The 14,998-nt window shown below is 36.9% G+C and overlaps 1 protein-coding gene across 3 annotated transcripts in view; it reads left to right on the forward strand.

The window, feature by feature from the left end:
- LOC135088049 (zinc finger protein ush) overlaps positions 1 to 14,998 on the forward strand; it is a 264,585-nt gene that overhangs the window by 155,529 nt on the left and 94,058 nt on the right. Inside the window, exon 1 of one of the 3 annotated variants that reach the window (XM_063982930.1) lies at positions 12,279 to 12,648. The exons of the other annotated variants lie outside the window; for them this stretch is intronic. Within the exon in view, the coding sequence (XP_063839000.1) occupies positions 12,582 to 12,648 (67 nt within the window). The 5' untranslated portion in view covers positions 12,279 to 12,581. Of the gene's footprint in view, positions 1 to 12,278; positions 12,649 to 14,998 lie in introns of those variants that run through there. 3 annotated transcript variants of the gene reach the window in all.

Genomic DNA, 14,998 nt, shown 5'->3' on the forward strand with positions numbered 1-14,998 from the left:
AACATTGGGAGAAAACTTCTCAGATTGTTTAAATTAAATTATGCGTTTTTCTTGTCCGATAAATCGTCATCCAGTCTACACTGTAGGAGCACGGCCCTATTTATGTTACTAGAAGCATGGTGGCTTTGTTCTAAGCAGTGACTAGACAGGTTTCCTAAAACACCGTATTATTAACCCCTAAATATTCAAGAACTAAGGTCTAGTAACCATTGCTTACCAACATAAAATCCGAGCATTTAAAAAGGTTGTGTACCCGATTTTCGGAGCATCCGTCTATAAAGCGGCCTATCATAACTCAGCGATTTCAATATTAAGATAAGCCGTGGACAGGCGCGGAAGAGACGCGATGTATGCGCCCGCACGGCCACGCCAATATCCGACCGAAGATTGAAATATCTGACCCGCGCGATTTGAATGCGGCTCACGTGGGGCCCGTAAGGCCAGGGCCTGAGTTGGGGCCTGCTTTCTTAAATAAGGTTGCGTTGTACCACGTTACTGTAAGTCTGTAACAGGTGTTTTTTGTACGGAATTTAACAGACTTGACATTTGATACAGTTAGAGTAAGATGGTGCAACAAGCGATGTATGCGCCCGCACGGCCGCGCCAATATCCGACCGAAGATTGAAATATTTTATCTGACCCGCGCGATTTGAATGTGGCTCACGTGGGGCCCTTAAGGCCAGGGCCTGAGTTGGGGCCTGGTTTCTTAATGCTGAGTTGCACCACCTTATTTTAACCGTGACTATAACAATAACTGGTGTTTTTTGTAAGGAATTTGATAGACTTGACTGTTGATGTAGTTAGAGTAGGATGGTGCAAGACGCGATGTATGCGCCTAAGGTTGCGTTGCAACACTTTACTTTAACCGTAACTACAACCATAACCAGTGTTTTTTGTACGGAGTTTGACATACTTTTGACGTTTGTTACAGTTAAAGTAAGTTGGTGCAACACGCGATGTATGCGCCCGCACGGCCACGCCAATATCCGACCGAAGATTGAAATATCTGACCCGCGCGATTTGAATGCGGCTCACGTGGGGCCCGTAAGGCCAGGGCCTGAGTTGGGGCCTGGTTTCTTAGATGACCTTTTAAAAGTTTGTGCAGCATTCCTAGAGGACCGCAGCTCTACGCGAATATTTCGAAAGTGGTTCTTTCTTACGGTTTCAGAAGTTTCTGTAGTGTTTAATCTGAGGTAACTCGGGTCTATGACTATGTTCCTTTGGCTTTGCTTGCGATTTGAACTTTGAGTATAACCATAGTACCTATGACTGACTCAAATTGGACCGAGGCAGAATAAAATGTAATATGAATAAACGTATTTAAACATGATTTTAAAAATAACTTTTCGGTAATTAATACACGTCATGCTCTAGATTCAATTACATTTCTGTTAGTTTCCTTATATCTACGTGTAGGAAGTACAATATTTTTGTCCAATATTTTACTCGCTCGGTAAAACCGCACAATACTTATCTATCACTGTTCTGTTAATTAGTGACAAATATCCAATTTAACAGCACATCACAACTATACATTATTTGTTGCAAAAAAGACACCTTATTACAACTAACATAAGATACCAAATTGTTAAGCTTAATGTGCCCCGGTACTCCTGTTAATCACACTGACGTCAATGTTCCTACTTCAGAGGAATATCACTGGCGAATCACTAGTTTTCCTTATTTATTCAGTTCCCAGTAAAATATCGCGGTTAAAAAGTATAGCCGGTTAATATTGTAATTACAAACAAGGATAAATTAATGGAAGATGTTTCCGTGCTTTGAATGGCACAGTAGAGTTAAATAATGTGGAACTTTTAAGAAAATATTAATTTTTCTAATACCTACTTTTAGCCTAGGCCCAGACCACCGACTTTAAGTTGGCCGATAGTTGGGTCGGGCTGTTAATCAGTATGGAGATGTATGAAAGTGCGCACATTACACCGATTGATTCTTCATACAAAAGAATCGGGCCCAACTATCGGCCGACTAAAAGTCGGTGGTCTGCGCCTAGGCTTAGATTTCGAATAACCCCAGCTTTTCTTTTTATACGATGGCTTGTTTCGAATAACGTGTTATTTTATTGCTTGCCAGTATCATTTAAAATTTTCTTAATTAAAACAAAACACGAACGCTTAGCTAACGTTACACACATTGAAACTCCTAACAAAGCTTCGAAATTAATTTCCTTTGCCAAATCGCAATTCGGAACCCTCGATAAACAAAACGCGCTCCAAACTATCAACGATCAACGCTTTCGAAGTTCGAAATAATTTGAAAACGTAACAAAACAAAGAGCATCATTCAAACGAACGAATGAACGATTCAAATGAGCGAGTGAGCGGATAGATGGAGTAAACAATATCTTATTTTGCTATAATCCACGGCGGGAAGCTGGGCTAATTTCCTGGGAGGGATGGAACTCCGTTTACAGTTTGCTATTTAAATGGTTTACACTTCGCGATTGATAGTAAAAAGTTTTATTGAAGTTTAGCAGTATGTGCTGATTTATTGAGCATGTATAAACTTATTTCAGGTCCTGGGATATGCTGAGTTAGGTTTAAAATAAATCTTGTCTATGCTTCTATGTTTTGCATTTGATTTTTGAAATTGGCTAAAAAGGAAGATATATTTATTATTTTATGAACAGTGACTAATTTTATTTAAGTAGGGAATTTTCACAGCTGTATTTAAGACAATGGTTAGTTTATAGGTGCCTAACTATTAATTGCTGGCAATTCATTCTTGAAATAAATGAAAATTATGAGATGCTTGAAAAATTAAGGTGCATGTAGGTACTATGATTTGAATTTGAATTTACTTAAGCTCAAGATAAGCTACATTCAGTTCCAAAATACTGCTATGATTTCAGTAACTTTAATTCAAAGTTTACACAAAAAAAATTTACACAAAAGCTTCAAGACATTTTAAAAATATATCGTATTGTGTAAAAGCCGTTTTCTCACGCGCGAATAGGTTGAACATTACACTTGTTTCGCAAGATGTCGCGATTCGTTCGTTATTTATCTTCCGAATGGAAGGGAAACGAAGGGATCACTTCTTTGATAGGTTCGCAAATGTTAAATTTCGGATTAATTTATATATTCAATTTGGATGTGCGGTGGAGCGGACGGCTACAGATATGGTGTTTGTGATTGTTTTATGTTGTCTTGTATAGGAATTGAAATAGTCGGGAAAAAATATTAATTTAGCTTGTTAAAATCTCTTGAGGTCCTTACTGGTTTTCATCTGGCTACTTTTGACCATTAGATAATTTTTAAAAATATGAAAAGTAACTCGAATCAATTTGGTCCATTTTACCCGTTCCTCCATATCCCGCTTGACAAATTAATACTGGCAAAAAAAACAGAATTATAAGAGGAAAATGCAATTTTCAGTCTTTTTCAGTTTTTCTCTTGAGTGAAATTATTAGAAAAATATACATATTTTTAAATAAAATGTCTCTACAAATTAATAATCACACACAGAAACGTTAGTATTTTGCCGGAATTGGTAAAAATAGTAGAGCCTTTTTGGATCATCCAAGTGAATGAAATATGTAGTGATCAAAAAATACTAGAGCCTGTTTGGATTACCCAAGCGAATAAAATATGTCGTGATCAATTTGTCGCCCTCATTAAGCGAATAAAGGCGCGAAGCAGAGTGTTGCGAGCTATCGCCGCCTCCTGCGGGGAGCGTTCATTTCCTGAGCTCGCCTCTTGTCGAACTAGCTCAGAGAACTAAGCCAGAAGAGGTAGCGAACTAGCGGTGTGGTGACTTGAGACGAATAGAATAGTTTTTGGTTCAGATTTATGTGCTACGTGACAATAATGTACCTGCTTACGTGTCCAATGCTATGTTTTTTGTTACATTTGAAAAACACTCAAGAATACCTTAAATATGAATAAAAAAATCGATATAGAGATTTACCAATCACATACGTAAAATAAATAAATACACCACTATCTCTACATCTCAAAAATAAAGCCTAATAAAAGCTTAGCCTAACTGGCCTTTTATCGAAAGAGACTAATGGCGAACTTTTAGCTATGTCCACGGGCCAAGTCGCTGGTTTGAATTTTTAAATAAGTAGTTTTTCTTTCAGTGACTTGGCTCACCTGCAATGTTTTATCAACACCAAATCAACAAAAATCTACTCTAGAATCTTAGAGGTGGGCCCAGTCAATGGAAGAAAAACTATTTAGGAATTAATAATATATTAATAGCCCGTGGGCTAAGCTAAAAGTGGGCAAAGTCACTGGAAGACTCATTCTACAAAGCTGGAGTTATTATCTGTTTTATGAATAGTTTCTCTTAAACAGAGCGACATTAAACCTAAGCTTCTTAAAGACCCCCAAGGAAAACGCAAACGTGGTCGCCCCAAGCAAACTTGGCGGCGCACTGTGGCAGACGAGGCGAAGAAGATCGGCAAGACTTGGAGCGAGATCAAACGCGTAGCTCGAGACCGAACGCGATGGAGGACTGTGTGTGGACGCCCTCTGCCCCATCTAGGGGACATAGGACCATAAGTCAACTTGACTTAAAGAGAAAAAATAAGCACCAGTATTTCTGACATCATAAATTCTTGTAATAAAACGCTCTCAGCTTGTGTCTCATAGTTCTAACACTAGAATACGCGAGGATAATCACATTGTTTCATTTTTGATTCATTGCACTTGCCGTTCGTAAGTTTGTATTTATTATATTTCTTGCCCGATCGGATATTTGTACTGCCATATTTTATCTTCTGAAGTTCTGGATACGTTGCCTTTAATGCTAAACGACATTTGCTATAGTTTGTTCGGAAATAGCAGTGTTTATAGTGTTATTGAATTATTTATTCTTGTGATTGTTACATTAACGTCATACTTATTTGTTTTTTTTTTTGTTTACAGGTAAGTTCCAGGCTGTAATGCAAGTGCAACAAAAAATAGTTTAAGTTACACTAATCTTCAGGTTTCTATTAATGGTATGTATTTGACCGCAATCGCACCTGGTGTTATTTGTTTTAAGGCTCTCATCTTTTTAATGAACGCAGGAGAAATTGTAATTACAATAGACAGAAAATTTTAGTTTTTTTTGTTACAAATGAAAACTACATCTACATAGGACGACACCATGATGATGCGTTCAACATGATTTTTGGGAGGAAATTCTTGGTTCCGTAATTAAAATAATGTTTTGTTTTCCACGTCGTGACGTCATGCTTTAAAGACTCAAGTAACTCATCATGTACTCCGTGAGTCTTGCTCTTGATAATGACTGAGCCGTTGAGCGCCATCCAGCGTGATTGTAGATTAGTCATTCGCGTTGCTCTTTTGTTTCTTTTATGCTACTTTGTTATTTTGTTTTGCACATCTATAAAATGATGGTTGATTGATTGATGACGTATGTTAAATTTAATTTTGAAGTAAACGGTGGTAAATTTTTTTAAAGAGTTACTTAATACGTGACTTTATAAATTTTATTGTCACCAAATATGACATTAAAAACCTATATCTAAAGAACTTAAAACTTATGTCGTTGATTGTGCCAACATACTTGCTTTCAATTATATGTAGGTAGGCATTTATTCTAGGTCTAGGTATACTTAGATCAGGTCATTTTCAAACAATACCTAAATATTTCACCAACTTTACAGTCTTACAGATCGTTGATCGTGACTGCATTCTAATCGATAATAGAGACAACTAATTCGGGCGTGAGAATATCCTAGCCTTTGCGCTTGCGCAAGCCGCAGTCTAATCCGATGCTGGGCCTAATGTCGTTTGTTTTAGTCTATAAAATGCTAACTTTATTGATCATTCATTTGTAGGCAAATGTGGGAATAAAATCAAATAACAACATTAAGTAACTACCTACCAAAATATTCTAGCATGCCTTTGAACCTGATGACAAATGTATGAAACTAAATTAGTGTGTGTTAAGCTTTGCAGTTAACTGTGTGAACGTATTTTTTCATTTTTTTCTATGAACGAAGCAAATTATCCACGTTTGCCCATTTTTAATTATAAAAAAAATAATTTCTTTATACCATGATCTACGTTGTCCTGGGCTTAATAGCCATAATCGGCACGGTCATCGCAGCAAGGAGACTTCAGTGAGTTATTATTCAAATCGTCCAACAAAACGTTCGTATTAGATTGCAATATATTTGTTTGAAACTTTAAGAGTGCGCAAAAAGTCTACAGTTACTCGTACCTATAAGTAATCTACTATAGAAAGTTCTTGGATTTCATATCTGAATCATACACTATTATCTGAATACGCTTTGTAATGTGTAACACCTTGTTGTTGTGTACTTTTATCATTTAAAAAAGGGGATTTTACTCCGCTTTTCCCGAAAATTCATACCTACTCAATTTGTTAAACCTTTCAATTGCTAGTTCATTGCATTTCCCCTCCAAAAAATTACACAAAAGCAAAAGATTTGCTCCACTTAGTGCCTATCAATGACCCCTCCTTAGCGTCGCGTGAAAAGCGCAGCGCGATACAATCAGTGGAGTATCATTGCCGCGAGGGCCAGCGCGCGGCTAATCTGTCTCCGAGGCTCGATCGCTGAGGACAATTTTATTAGGACTGCGCGCATTCGCAGGCCCAAGTGGAAGTTACTCTTCAAGTGTTCTTTTGCAATCGGCGATTGGTGTCCGTTACTAAGCGTTTTCGTTTGAACTGTAGCGTGATGGAATGAAGTTAAAAGCCCCACTTAAAACTAAGGATTAAAATTTATACTTGCATTCTTATTTAGGTTCATTTCTTTTCACTGGTTATTGATTTTTATTCCATAAATGCTTTGCTCTTCGTTAAGTATACGTCCTCTATTTATTTTCCTTTTAAGAATAGTTAAAAGTTTATCTCTAGAACCTTGCCGCCCCATCGGCCGTCAGTTATGCGTACTATGTGCCCTGCCCATTGCCACTTCAGCTTGCTAATCCATCGGGCTATGTCAGCGACTTTAGTTCGTTGACGGATCTCCTCATTTCTGATCGATCTTGTAAAGAAACACCGACATAGCCCTCTTCATCTGGAGTGGAGGCCGCGTGCCGGCAAACGCAGCGTGGGACGTCCACCCACAAGGTGGACCGACGACATCATAAAGGTAGCAGGAAGGCACTGGACGCAGGCCGCTACCAACCGGGCAACATGGAAAGCATTGGGGGAGGCCAATGTTCAGTGGACGACGTCCTGTGGCTGAGATGATGATGATGATGATGAAAAGTTTATCAATAATTTGACTCTACATTTCATCTTTTGAATAGTTTACTTGCTTTCGATTCAAAAAAGCAAATTAATATGCCGTTATTTCTACAAATACACCGGCAACAATACATTTTAACGTTATCATATTTCCCAATTCTAAATATGGCGCACAATATCTCCAAGTCCACAAATCTCGGACTGTTACAAACAATGTCTTCCAATTTGGATAGCACAAAGCCCAAGGAGATATCGGCCGAATGCAGCGCTGCATCGATCGCAAACAACCATCTCTCTTAGACCCGCAATCTCACTATTATCTATGCTACTCCGAGCTACAACCAGTTGACAAAGTGCACTACGTGATATTCCCGCCATTACTCGTAGTGATTCATATCGACTCACCCCAGACCTCCGCCCCCCTCCCTCCCAAGATAACAGCTCCGCACGCTGTCCAGATATACCTATTAAGGATGCAACACCGAACACTGAACGTAAATAACGCCCAACTTGCACACTGCTTATTGTTGTCGGATTCAATCGGCCATTTTGAAAAAACCAAACGTCACAGTGACAGCGAAAAGCGCGCCAAAACTACCGCGACAAAGCGCCGGTGGTCCGAAACAATCAACAAATTCGCATCGCACAAACGGATCGGACGTTTATTGTCCGCTATCGTGAAATTCCACCTCCGTTGTTTATAACAGAGACGCCCAATTTGCTCGGAGACTTTTTATCTTTTTTTTCTATACGGCGAACAAAGGTTCGATATGACAGGTCTCAATGTAGAATGCGGACGGTATCGGCGGCCGGGCACGACGCAAAACGAGGATCGCGCGATCGGCAAAACAAGAAGCAGCCGGCCCAGCGGCCCGTGACAATTGCATCTCTCGAATTGCAGCCGCCATGTTGGATTATTGCGCCTCTATTTCGATTAAGTGTCTCATCGGCTTTGTTTTAGTTTCCGTTTCTGTTCTCCGTTTTTCGCATTGTGTAAGCGCTCGCCGGATATTACTTTCGTCAGTTTACATTCATTGATATTAATTTTATTTGCAAGTTGGACGGCGGCGAGATATTGCCCCGTTGTGCGAGTTAACTGGCTTTTGTGCCTGTTTTTATATCAGTTTCCTAACTTTAGAGTAAAGTTTTTATTCAAAAGCGAAACTCAATTAACAAAGAGTTTGTATTTGGAAATAAACCTTTTTGACAATGATAAAGCTTTGCTAAATAGTAGATTATACAATGTTTAGTGTTATATGCGGGCTGTTCCATTATTTATCAACTAAAAACATCTCAAGTTCTATTTAGTGAGAAACATCTTATTCAAAATATTCCTTTGCCTCAAATAGTCCGGCAACCTTCTTAAAAATGTACGCTAGTGTTGTTCTCTCTTCCGAGAGGCGGTGTATCGGCGCGCCCGTGCGGAACGGCGATACGCGGACCCTGGCCGCCGCCGATACAACGCCCCGCAAAAATCTATTCATATTTCCACAATTTTTAACCCCTACTAAACTGGCACGAACGAAAACTCTTTCAATATAAAACAACTTACGCATAAAAAGCAATTTAAAAAGATTGAGACAAAGGAAATTGCCCATCAAAATGTTAATCCCCGTACCCCTTCGCAGCCAATCGAAGTGGAAACAAGTAATGCGACGATACCGACCTGTCTAAAGTTCAATTGGAATCAATCACAAATTCAGTTTCAGCGAAAAGCTATTTGCGCGAAACCTCGCGATCACCGCATGTCAATCACTTGAAACTTCGACAGTTTTATAAAGTATTCGGGATTCTTCGCGCGCGGAGGAAGCAATCGGGATCTCGGTTTGACGTTTGTTACAAAAAAGCGCGGGAGCGGCAGCCGCGGTATGGATTCGAAAATTAAAACCGCGCGTTAGTCGGATGACGGCTGTCATCGCGCGCGCGGTGTTGCCAGTCGAGTCGATTTCAGGCTTGTTCTAAATATGTCACTTCTTTGTTATCGAGCGACGTGCGCGCGGAAATGAAAGTCCATCCAGTAGACGAGTCCATTATCGACGCATCGCATATTATATTGCGCGCTGCGTTCACGGCAAATTAACAAGCCAATTTCATTTCAACGCGAGGAAAAACGCAACGCAACGCGCTAGCGATAAATAAACTCGTTAGACAATCGTCAGATGTTTATCTTGTTGAACATACCTCTTGATAGATGATATCTTGATCACAAGAACTAAAATGCACACTCAGGTACCTTTATTCATTAGCTAAGTACCTTGCAAGAAATTTTCAGGAACTTTTTCTAAAAATAGCAAAAGGATAGGTTCCATTTTCAAAATTCCTTGATATGCATAAAAAAATTAAATGTAGAGTTTAAAAACACAACAAATTAATATTCGCTAACTCCTTCCTTACATAACATTTTAAAAGTGACTAACAAATCTAACAAAAAAACATATCAACCGAATTGGGAACCTCCTCCTTTTGTTGAAGTCGGTTAAAAATGTAATGTGCCCAATGCTACACCATACATGCACATCTGGAAAAAATGCCAAAACCCATTCCTTAAAACGCGCGAATAACGAATCGCGATAATTCAAAATGCGAAGAAAACTTACATGAGTGACGTATCTCACGCTGGCAGGCGGGTATCCTGCACTCACCTGCGTCGCTCACTCGTCACCGTAAGCCGCGTTGCGCGAAAAAGTTTTCGACTGGTGCGCGAGATAGACCCCGCACTCGAGTTAATGTCGTCAACTGTCGGAATGGGTACAGCACGCCCGCTTAATTTTCACATTTAGAACGTTCGGAGTGAAAATGTTTGGACAAAAAAATATGTTTTGAAAGATACTTTATGACATGACAGATTATTATGTATGATCAAATTAGGTATTTTTCCCCAAATATTTTTTTATAGTAAAGACAAGCAACGGATTACTAATGTTTGGCCAAAAAACGTTTCCCAAATTATCACATTGCAAACAACGTTTCGCAAATTTTCATTTGGCAAATTCTCATTTGGCAAAACAACTTATAGCAAACTTTTAATTTGCAAATGCCGTTTTTGGCATATTATTGTTTAGCAAATTATTGTTTGGCAAAGTATGTTTTGGCAAATGTTTCATTTGGCAAAAATATTTCACGATACACTATTTACAAAATAATTTGATTGGTGCATAGAATGGAGTACAAATTAACAAGTGGTTATTATTTTATTTAGTGGGTAGTTAATATTAAATTTGTTCTATATTAATTTTTCATATTTCATTCTTTTTATCGAAATTTCCAAATGATTCATTAACAATAGAGGTGATTCTAGCGTTTGGCGGCCGCTGCCGCGCGGCACGCTTCGCTCGCCTTCGCGCGTTAAGGGTCACTGTTCTAACCTAACCTAACCTACTATTTTCTGCAATACCTACTTTCTGCAACCATACTATTTTCTGCAATCTCTTTGTTTTACATAACATTCTTGTGAAAACCATGATCATCTGCCTCTGCCTTATGGTTTGATTTGTGGGTAAGTATGTGAAGTGTCGATTTGACCAAACAAATTATTTGGGATATAATATTTGGCAAAATAAAACATTTGCTATATAAACATTTGCCAAGTAAAATTTGGCCAAATGATAATTTGTCCAAATGAATTAGTTGCGAAAAATACAATTGCTAAAAGTTCATTTGGGAAATGAAACTTTGGCGATAAGTTGTTTGCGAAGTGAAATTTGGCGAAAAGTAATTTGGCCAAACGGAAGGATACCACAAGCAACACTAACTTATCTCGGAGCACCAACATAAAATATAACTCTCTTTTGTCAACTGCAACTTTCTGTAAGAATAAATTTTCAAATCTGAATTCTAAGATTTTTTAAACTAGTGCCTTCATTATAAATCACTCGCAGCCAAGATAAAAGTCAGAGAGCATACCGCAGAAACCGCTGTACAATTTGTCTTTCTAACTCAGACAACAATTTTTAATATTTTGTTGTACGATGGAAAGAAAATAAAATCTCAAGTTTTTCACCAAAATTTTTCCAGTCGCAAAACAGCGATTTCGAGCAAATACAAACATTCTTGGCCTCGCACGGTGTATCACGTCACCTGTCGATCGGATCGACATTATGTTTGTTCAATCGTCAACGCTCCTTTTGTCCGGCGGCGATAAGCCACGCACCACTAGGCGAGGTCCGTGCGAGAAAAATTGAGAATATTTAGAATCATTTTTAATGTGAATTCTTAGACATATTTTTGTTTTTGACATTATCTAGTCGACAGAAGCTCTTCTTTGGTTTGAGCTTGGTAATTGATGGTAGATTTTTTAATGAAAATACTCGTAGACCGAAACGTTACATGCAAGCTTACTTTATTTCTGATATTACGAATAATTTTAACAGGTATAGAGCAATAAACGTACATTTCTGTGACGGGTCTGGGTGTGACTATGTATAATATTTATGTATTTAAAAAAAAAAGTATACAAGTAGTATATCCGTTAAGCTAGCACCCATAACACAACCATTAAGTTGCTTCCTTTGGGGCTAGCTGGCGCTGTGTGAAATTGTCCAAAGATTTATTTATTATTATTATTTATTTATTTATTATTATCTATTCCTATTTCTAAACGAAAGCAGTGGTTTTCGAAGTTGGCGTAAACAGCGATTTAATAAATATTGGCACATTATAATAATGTATTTTTTATCTAGTGTAGAGCAATCAAATAACAGTGATATTTCTATTTTTTTTTATAAAATAAATAAATTATAAATGTTCTATGTTCAGCAGTGGACGTCCTATGGCTAAGATGATGATGATGATACAATAAATGAATTAAGTTACATAATAATCATTATTTTGATTATTAAACGAATTAAATGTAATAACATTCACCCAATCTATTGTCAAACCTCTATCAAAGTCTACAGCGAGCTTATCAACCGGTAGCCACGTAAACACACATTAAAACCTATCTGAGAAGTTTGTCAACTACCCCGATGTGTATCGGTGTGTAATCCGCCGTGTCGTGATAGCGGCAATCGTAAAATCGGTTGATTACGCCTTATCAGTGAGCGATAAGCGCGAACCATTCAGTGTTTGTTTGGCCAACACAGCGGTGGGCCGCGAGCGAAGCGCGTTCGATTTTGTTTTGAATTTTTTTTTATTTCATGTATTTTTTGAGCAAATGTTGCGCGAAATTTTGAGCTAGTGATTTGACTTTTGTTTTTTTTTTTAGTTACGTCCTTGCGGCAGATATTCGTACATTTAAACTAACTACAGACTTTAAAATTGCTAGTAATTTAACAGACGTGTATTTTAGAAGTTATGTGTCATTAAAAAGGTTTTTTGCGATTCGTTTAAGGACACATCTTTGGACATTTTGATTGGAGTTTAAGTGGAAAATTACATTTCACATGTCAATTAGATATGCCAATAAATACGTGGTCGAAGGCTTCAAAAAGAACGTGACGTCATGTTACGGTAAGTGTTTAGTTAATCGATTGGTTATAAATAAAGTTTGCATATTTCATTTGTTATGAGTGAATTTAATTTATTTTATTATTATTTTGCTGTAATGTTGTTAGTAGATGAAGATTAGGGTATCTGGATCCAACCATTCAGGATCCAGATACCCTAATCTTCATCTTTTCAACAACATTTACTTATTTTATGATCAGACTACAACAGCATATATTTTATGATCAGACTAGATCAGAAAATTAAAATCTCTTTAATGTATACTTGAATCATGAGTTTGACGAGCTTGCATTCATTATGAGACTTGATCACTTGCTAAAGAATTCATCTACGATAAGTAGGAGAGCTTCTACTATGGCACGCAACTCTAGCGAAGCGAGAGCTAGTGAAATTTCATTTTTATGTGTTCAGGTATTCTGACACGATTAAAGTAAAAAAAAAATAATAAGTTTCATATGTATAACATATTATTTCCAAGATAGAAAGTAGCCTATAACATGTTATTCCATTCCATCTCTATATCAAGTTCATATACGTTCAGCCGTTCTAACGTAATTGAGTCAGCTAAATATAATATGTTGTTAAAGTAGCCTATGCGTTGTTTTAGACTATATTTTATGAAATTTCATCCATATAACTATCCGTTTAACTGTAAATGTGTAAAAAAACATAAAATCATATCTAAACCTTTAGACTTTTATTACGAATATGAAACTGATTTATAAGATATAATATCTGGGTATTTGTTAATAGTATTCAATTCAGCTTAAATAAGAGGTTTATGTTTAGTTAAGTTCTTAATAAAATTGAATACATTTACACTTTTTTTTATTAAATAATTTAGGTTTTGCTAAAATGAAACAGTTTATTGATTAAACACATAACACATTTATTTATCATTTAAAATATTTTTAAAACAGTAATTAGCTCTCATTATTTACACAATAATTAAAGTAACACTAAACTAATAATAAGTACAGTACAATCATATTGCTACATTTTTTTCAACACACCATTTCTTTATACATATTACATTTTTTAATGCACATATTTTTTCATGGTTAACACAGTTAAATAATTTGGGATTATCTAAACAATAAAGATTGTAAAGAGTATTTAAACTAGGAGCACCTAGACAAGTTACGTCCATTACACTATTTTGATTACATAAATTATGCACCCATTTAATCTTTTCATCTCCTTTCACAAGAATATGTTTACCTTTTAAATAAGGTACGATAATTCTTTGAAACTCTCTGTAGTCAATATGTCCTTCGTTCCACCGATAGCCTCTGTTCTTTTCGATCCAGCAAACTTGTCTTTTCTCTTCAATAGTTAATGAACAGAATGGGTATGGAGGTTTGATTAAAAATAGATGGGTATGCTCTTGAGTAGCTATAGCAAATTCTTTTATTATAAATTCATTTCTATTATTTTTAAATCCTTGCAGATCGACAACTATATTGCTATTCATGATATTTTCTTAACGATGTTACTCAAAGGTTTGTATTCGAATATACAATCGTTTAAAATCAAACAATAAGCAGATGTCTGATCTGGTATTTCTTGGTCTGTTTCGATTTCAACTCTCACATCGATTGAACCTTTTAAAGTTTCGTGTTGTCTCGAACAGTCGATAACAATTAAAGGAGCTATGTCTCTGAATTCTTTCAAACTTAACAACGGCTCTGACCGACGTCCGTAATACGACTGTTGAAATCTTGCATACTGATCGTATAATAAAGAAAACCTATCTTCTGAAAAACTAACATTTAGTCCTTCATACGGATAATATGATGAATTTAAAAACACTCTTACATCACGCACATGACAATGATCAAACTCTGCCATTGACAATGCAACATTATGTTTACGGTTGGTTTGTAAGGCAATGACAACAAATCGTGGTTTCTCTATTTGCGAAGAAGTTTTTATAGACCAAGTATGCTTACGTGTTTTAGGTAGTAATGGATATTCATACAGATCCCAATTACGGAACGCTAATGGAATAGCTCGATCTTTCTCCAAGTGTTTCAATAGGTTAATCCTTTCACGATCCGAAACTTTTATGTGTGGAACTCGCCATATAATTTTATTGATTATAATGTCATCCACAACTTCGCCTGCATTTAACTTCACCGCATTAAGATTAGTATTACTTCTTAGTAACACTAACTCATGTTTACAGTTAATAATAATTTTTTCATAGTCTTCGGCAAATCCTAGTATCCTATTTAACGGTATAGATGCAGAAAATGATCCACCGTTGGCATTGTTTGTTCCTATGGTTGACCAGCCCCAAACTCGACTACATTTAGATTCATTGTCATTTAACGATAGGTACGATTTCATT

This window comes from Ostrinia nubilalis, chromosome 3, assembly GCF_963855985.1.
Source record: "Ostrinia nubilalis chromosome 3, ilOstNubi1.1, whole genome shotgun sequence".
In the NCBI taxonomy this organism is placed as follows: domain Eukaryota; kingdom Metazoa; phylum Arthropoda; class Insecta; order Lepidoptera; family Crambidae; genus Ostrinia; species Ostrinia nubilalis.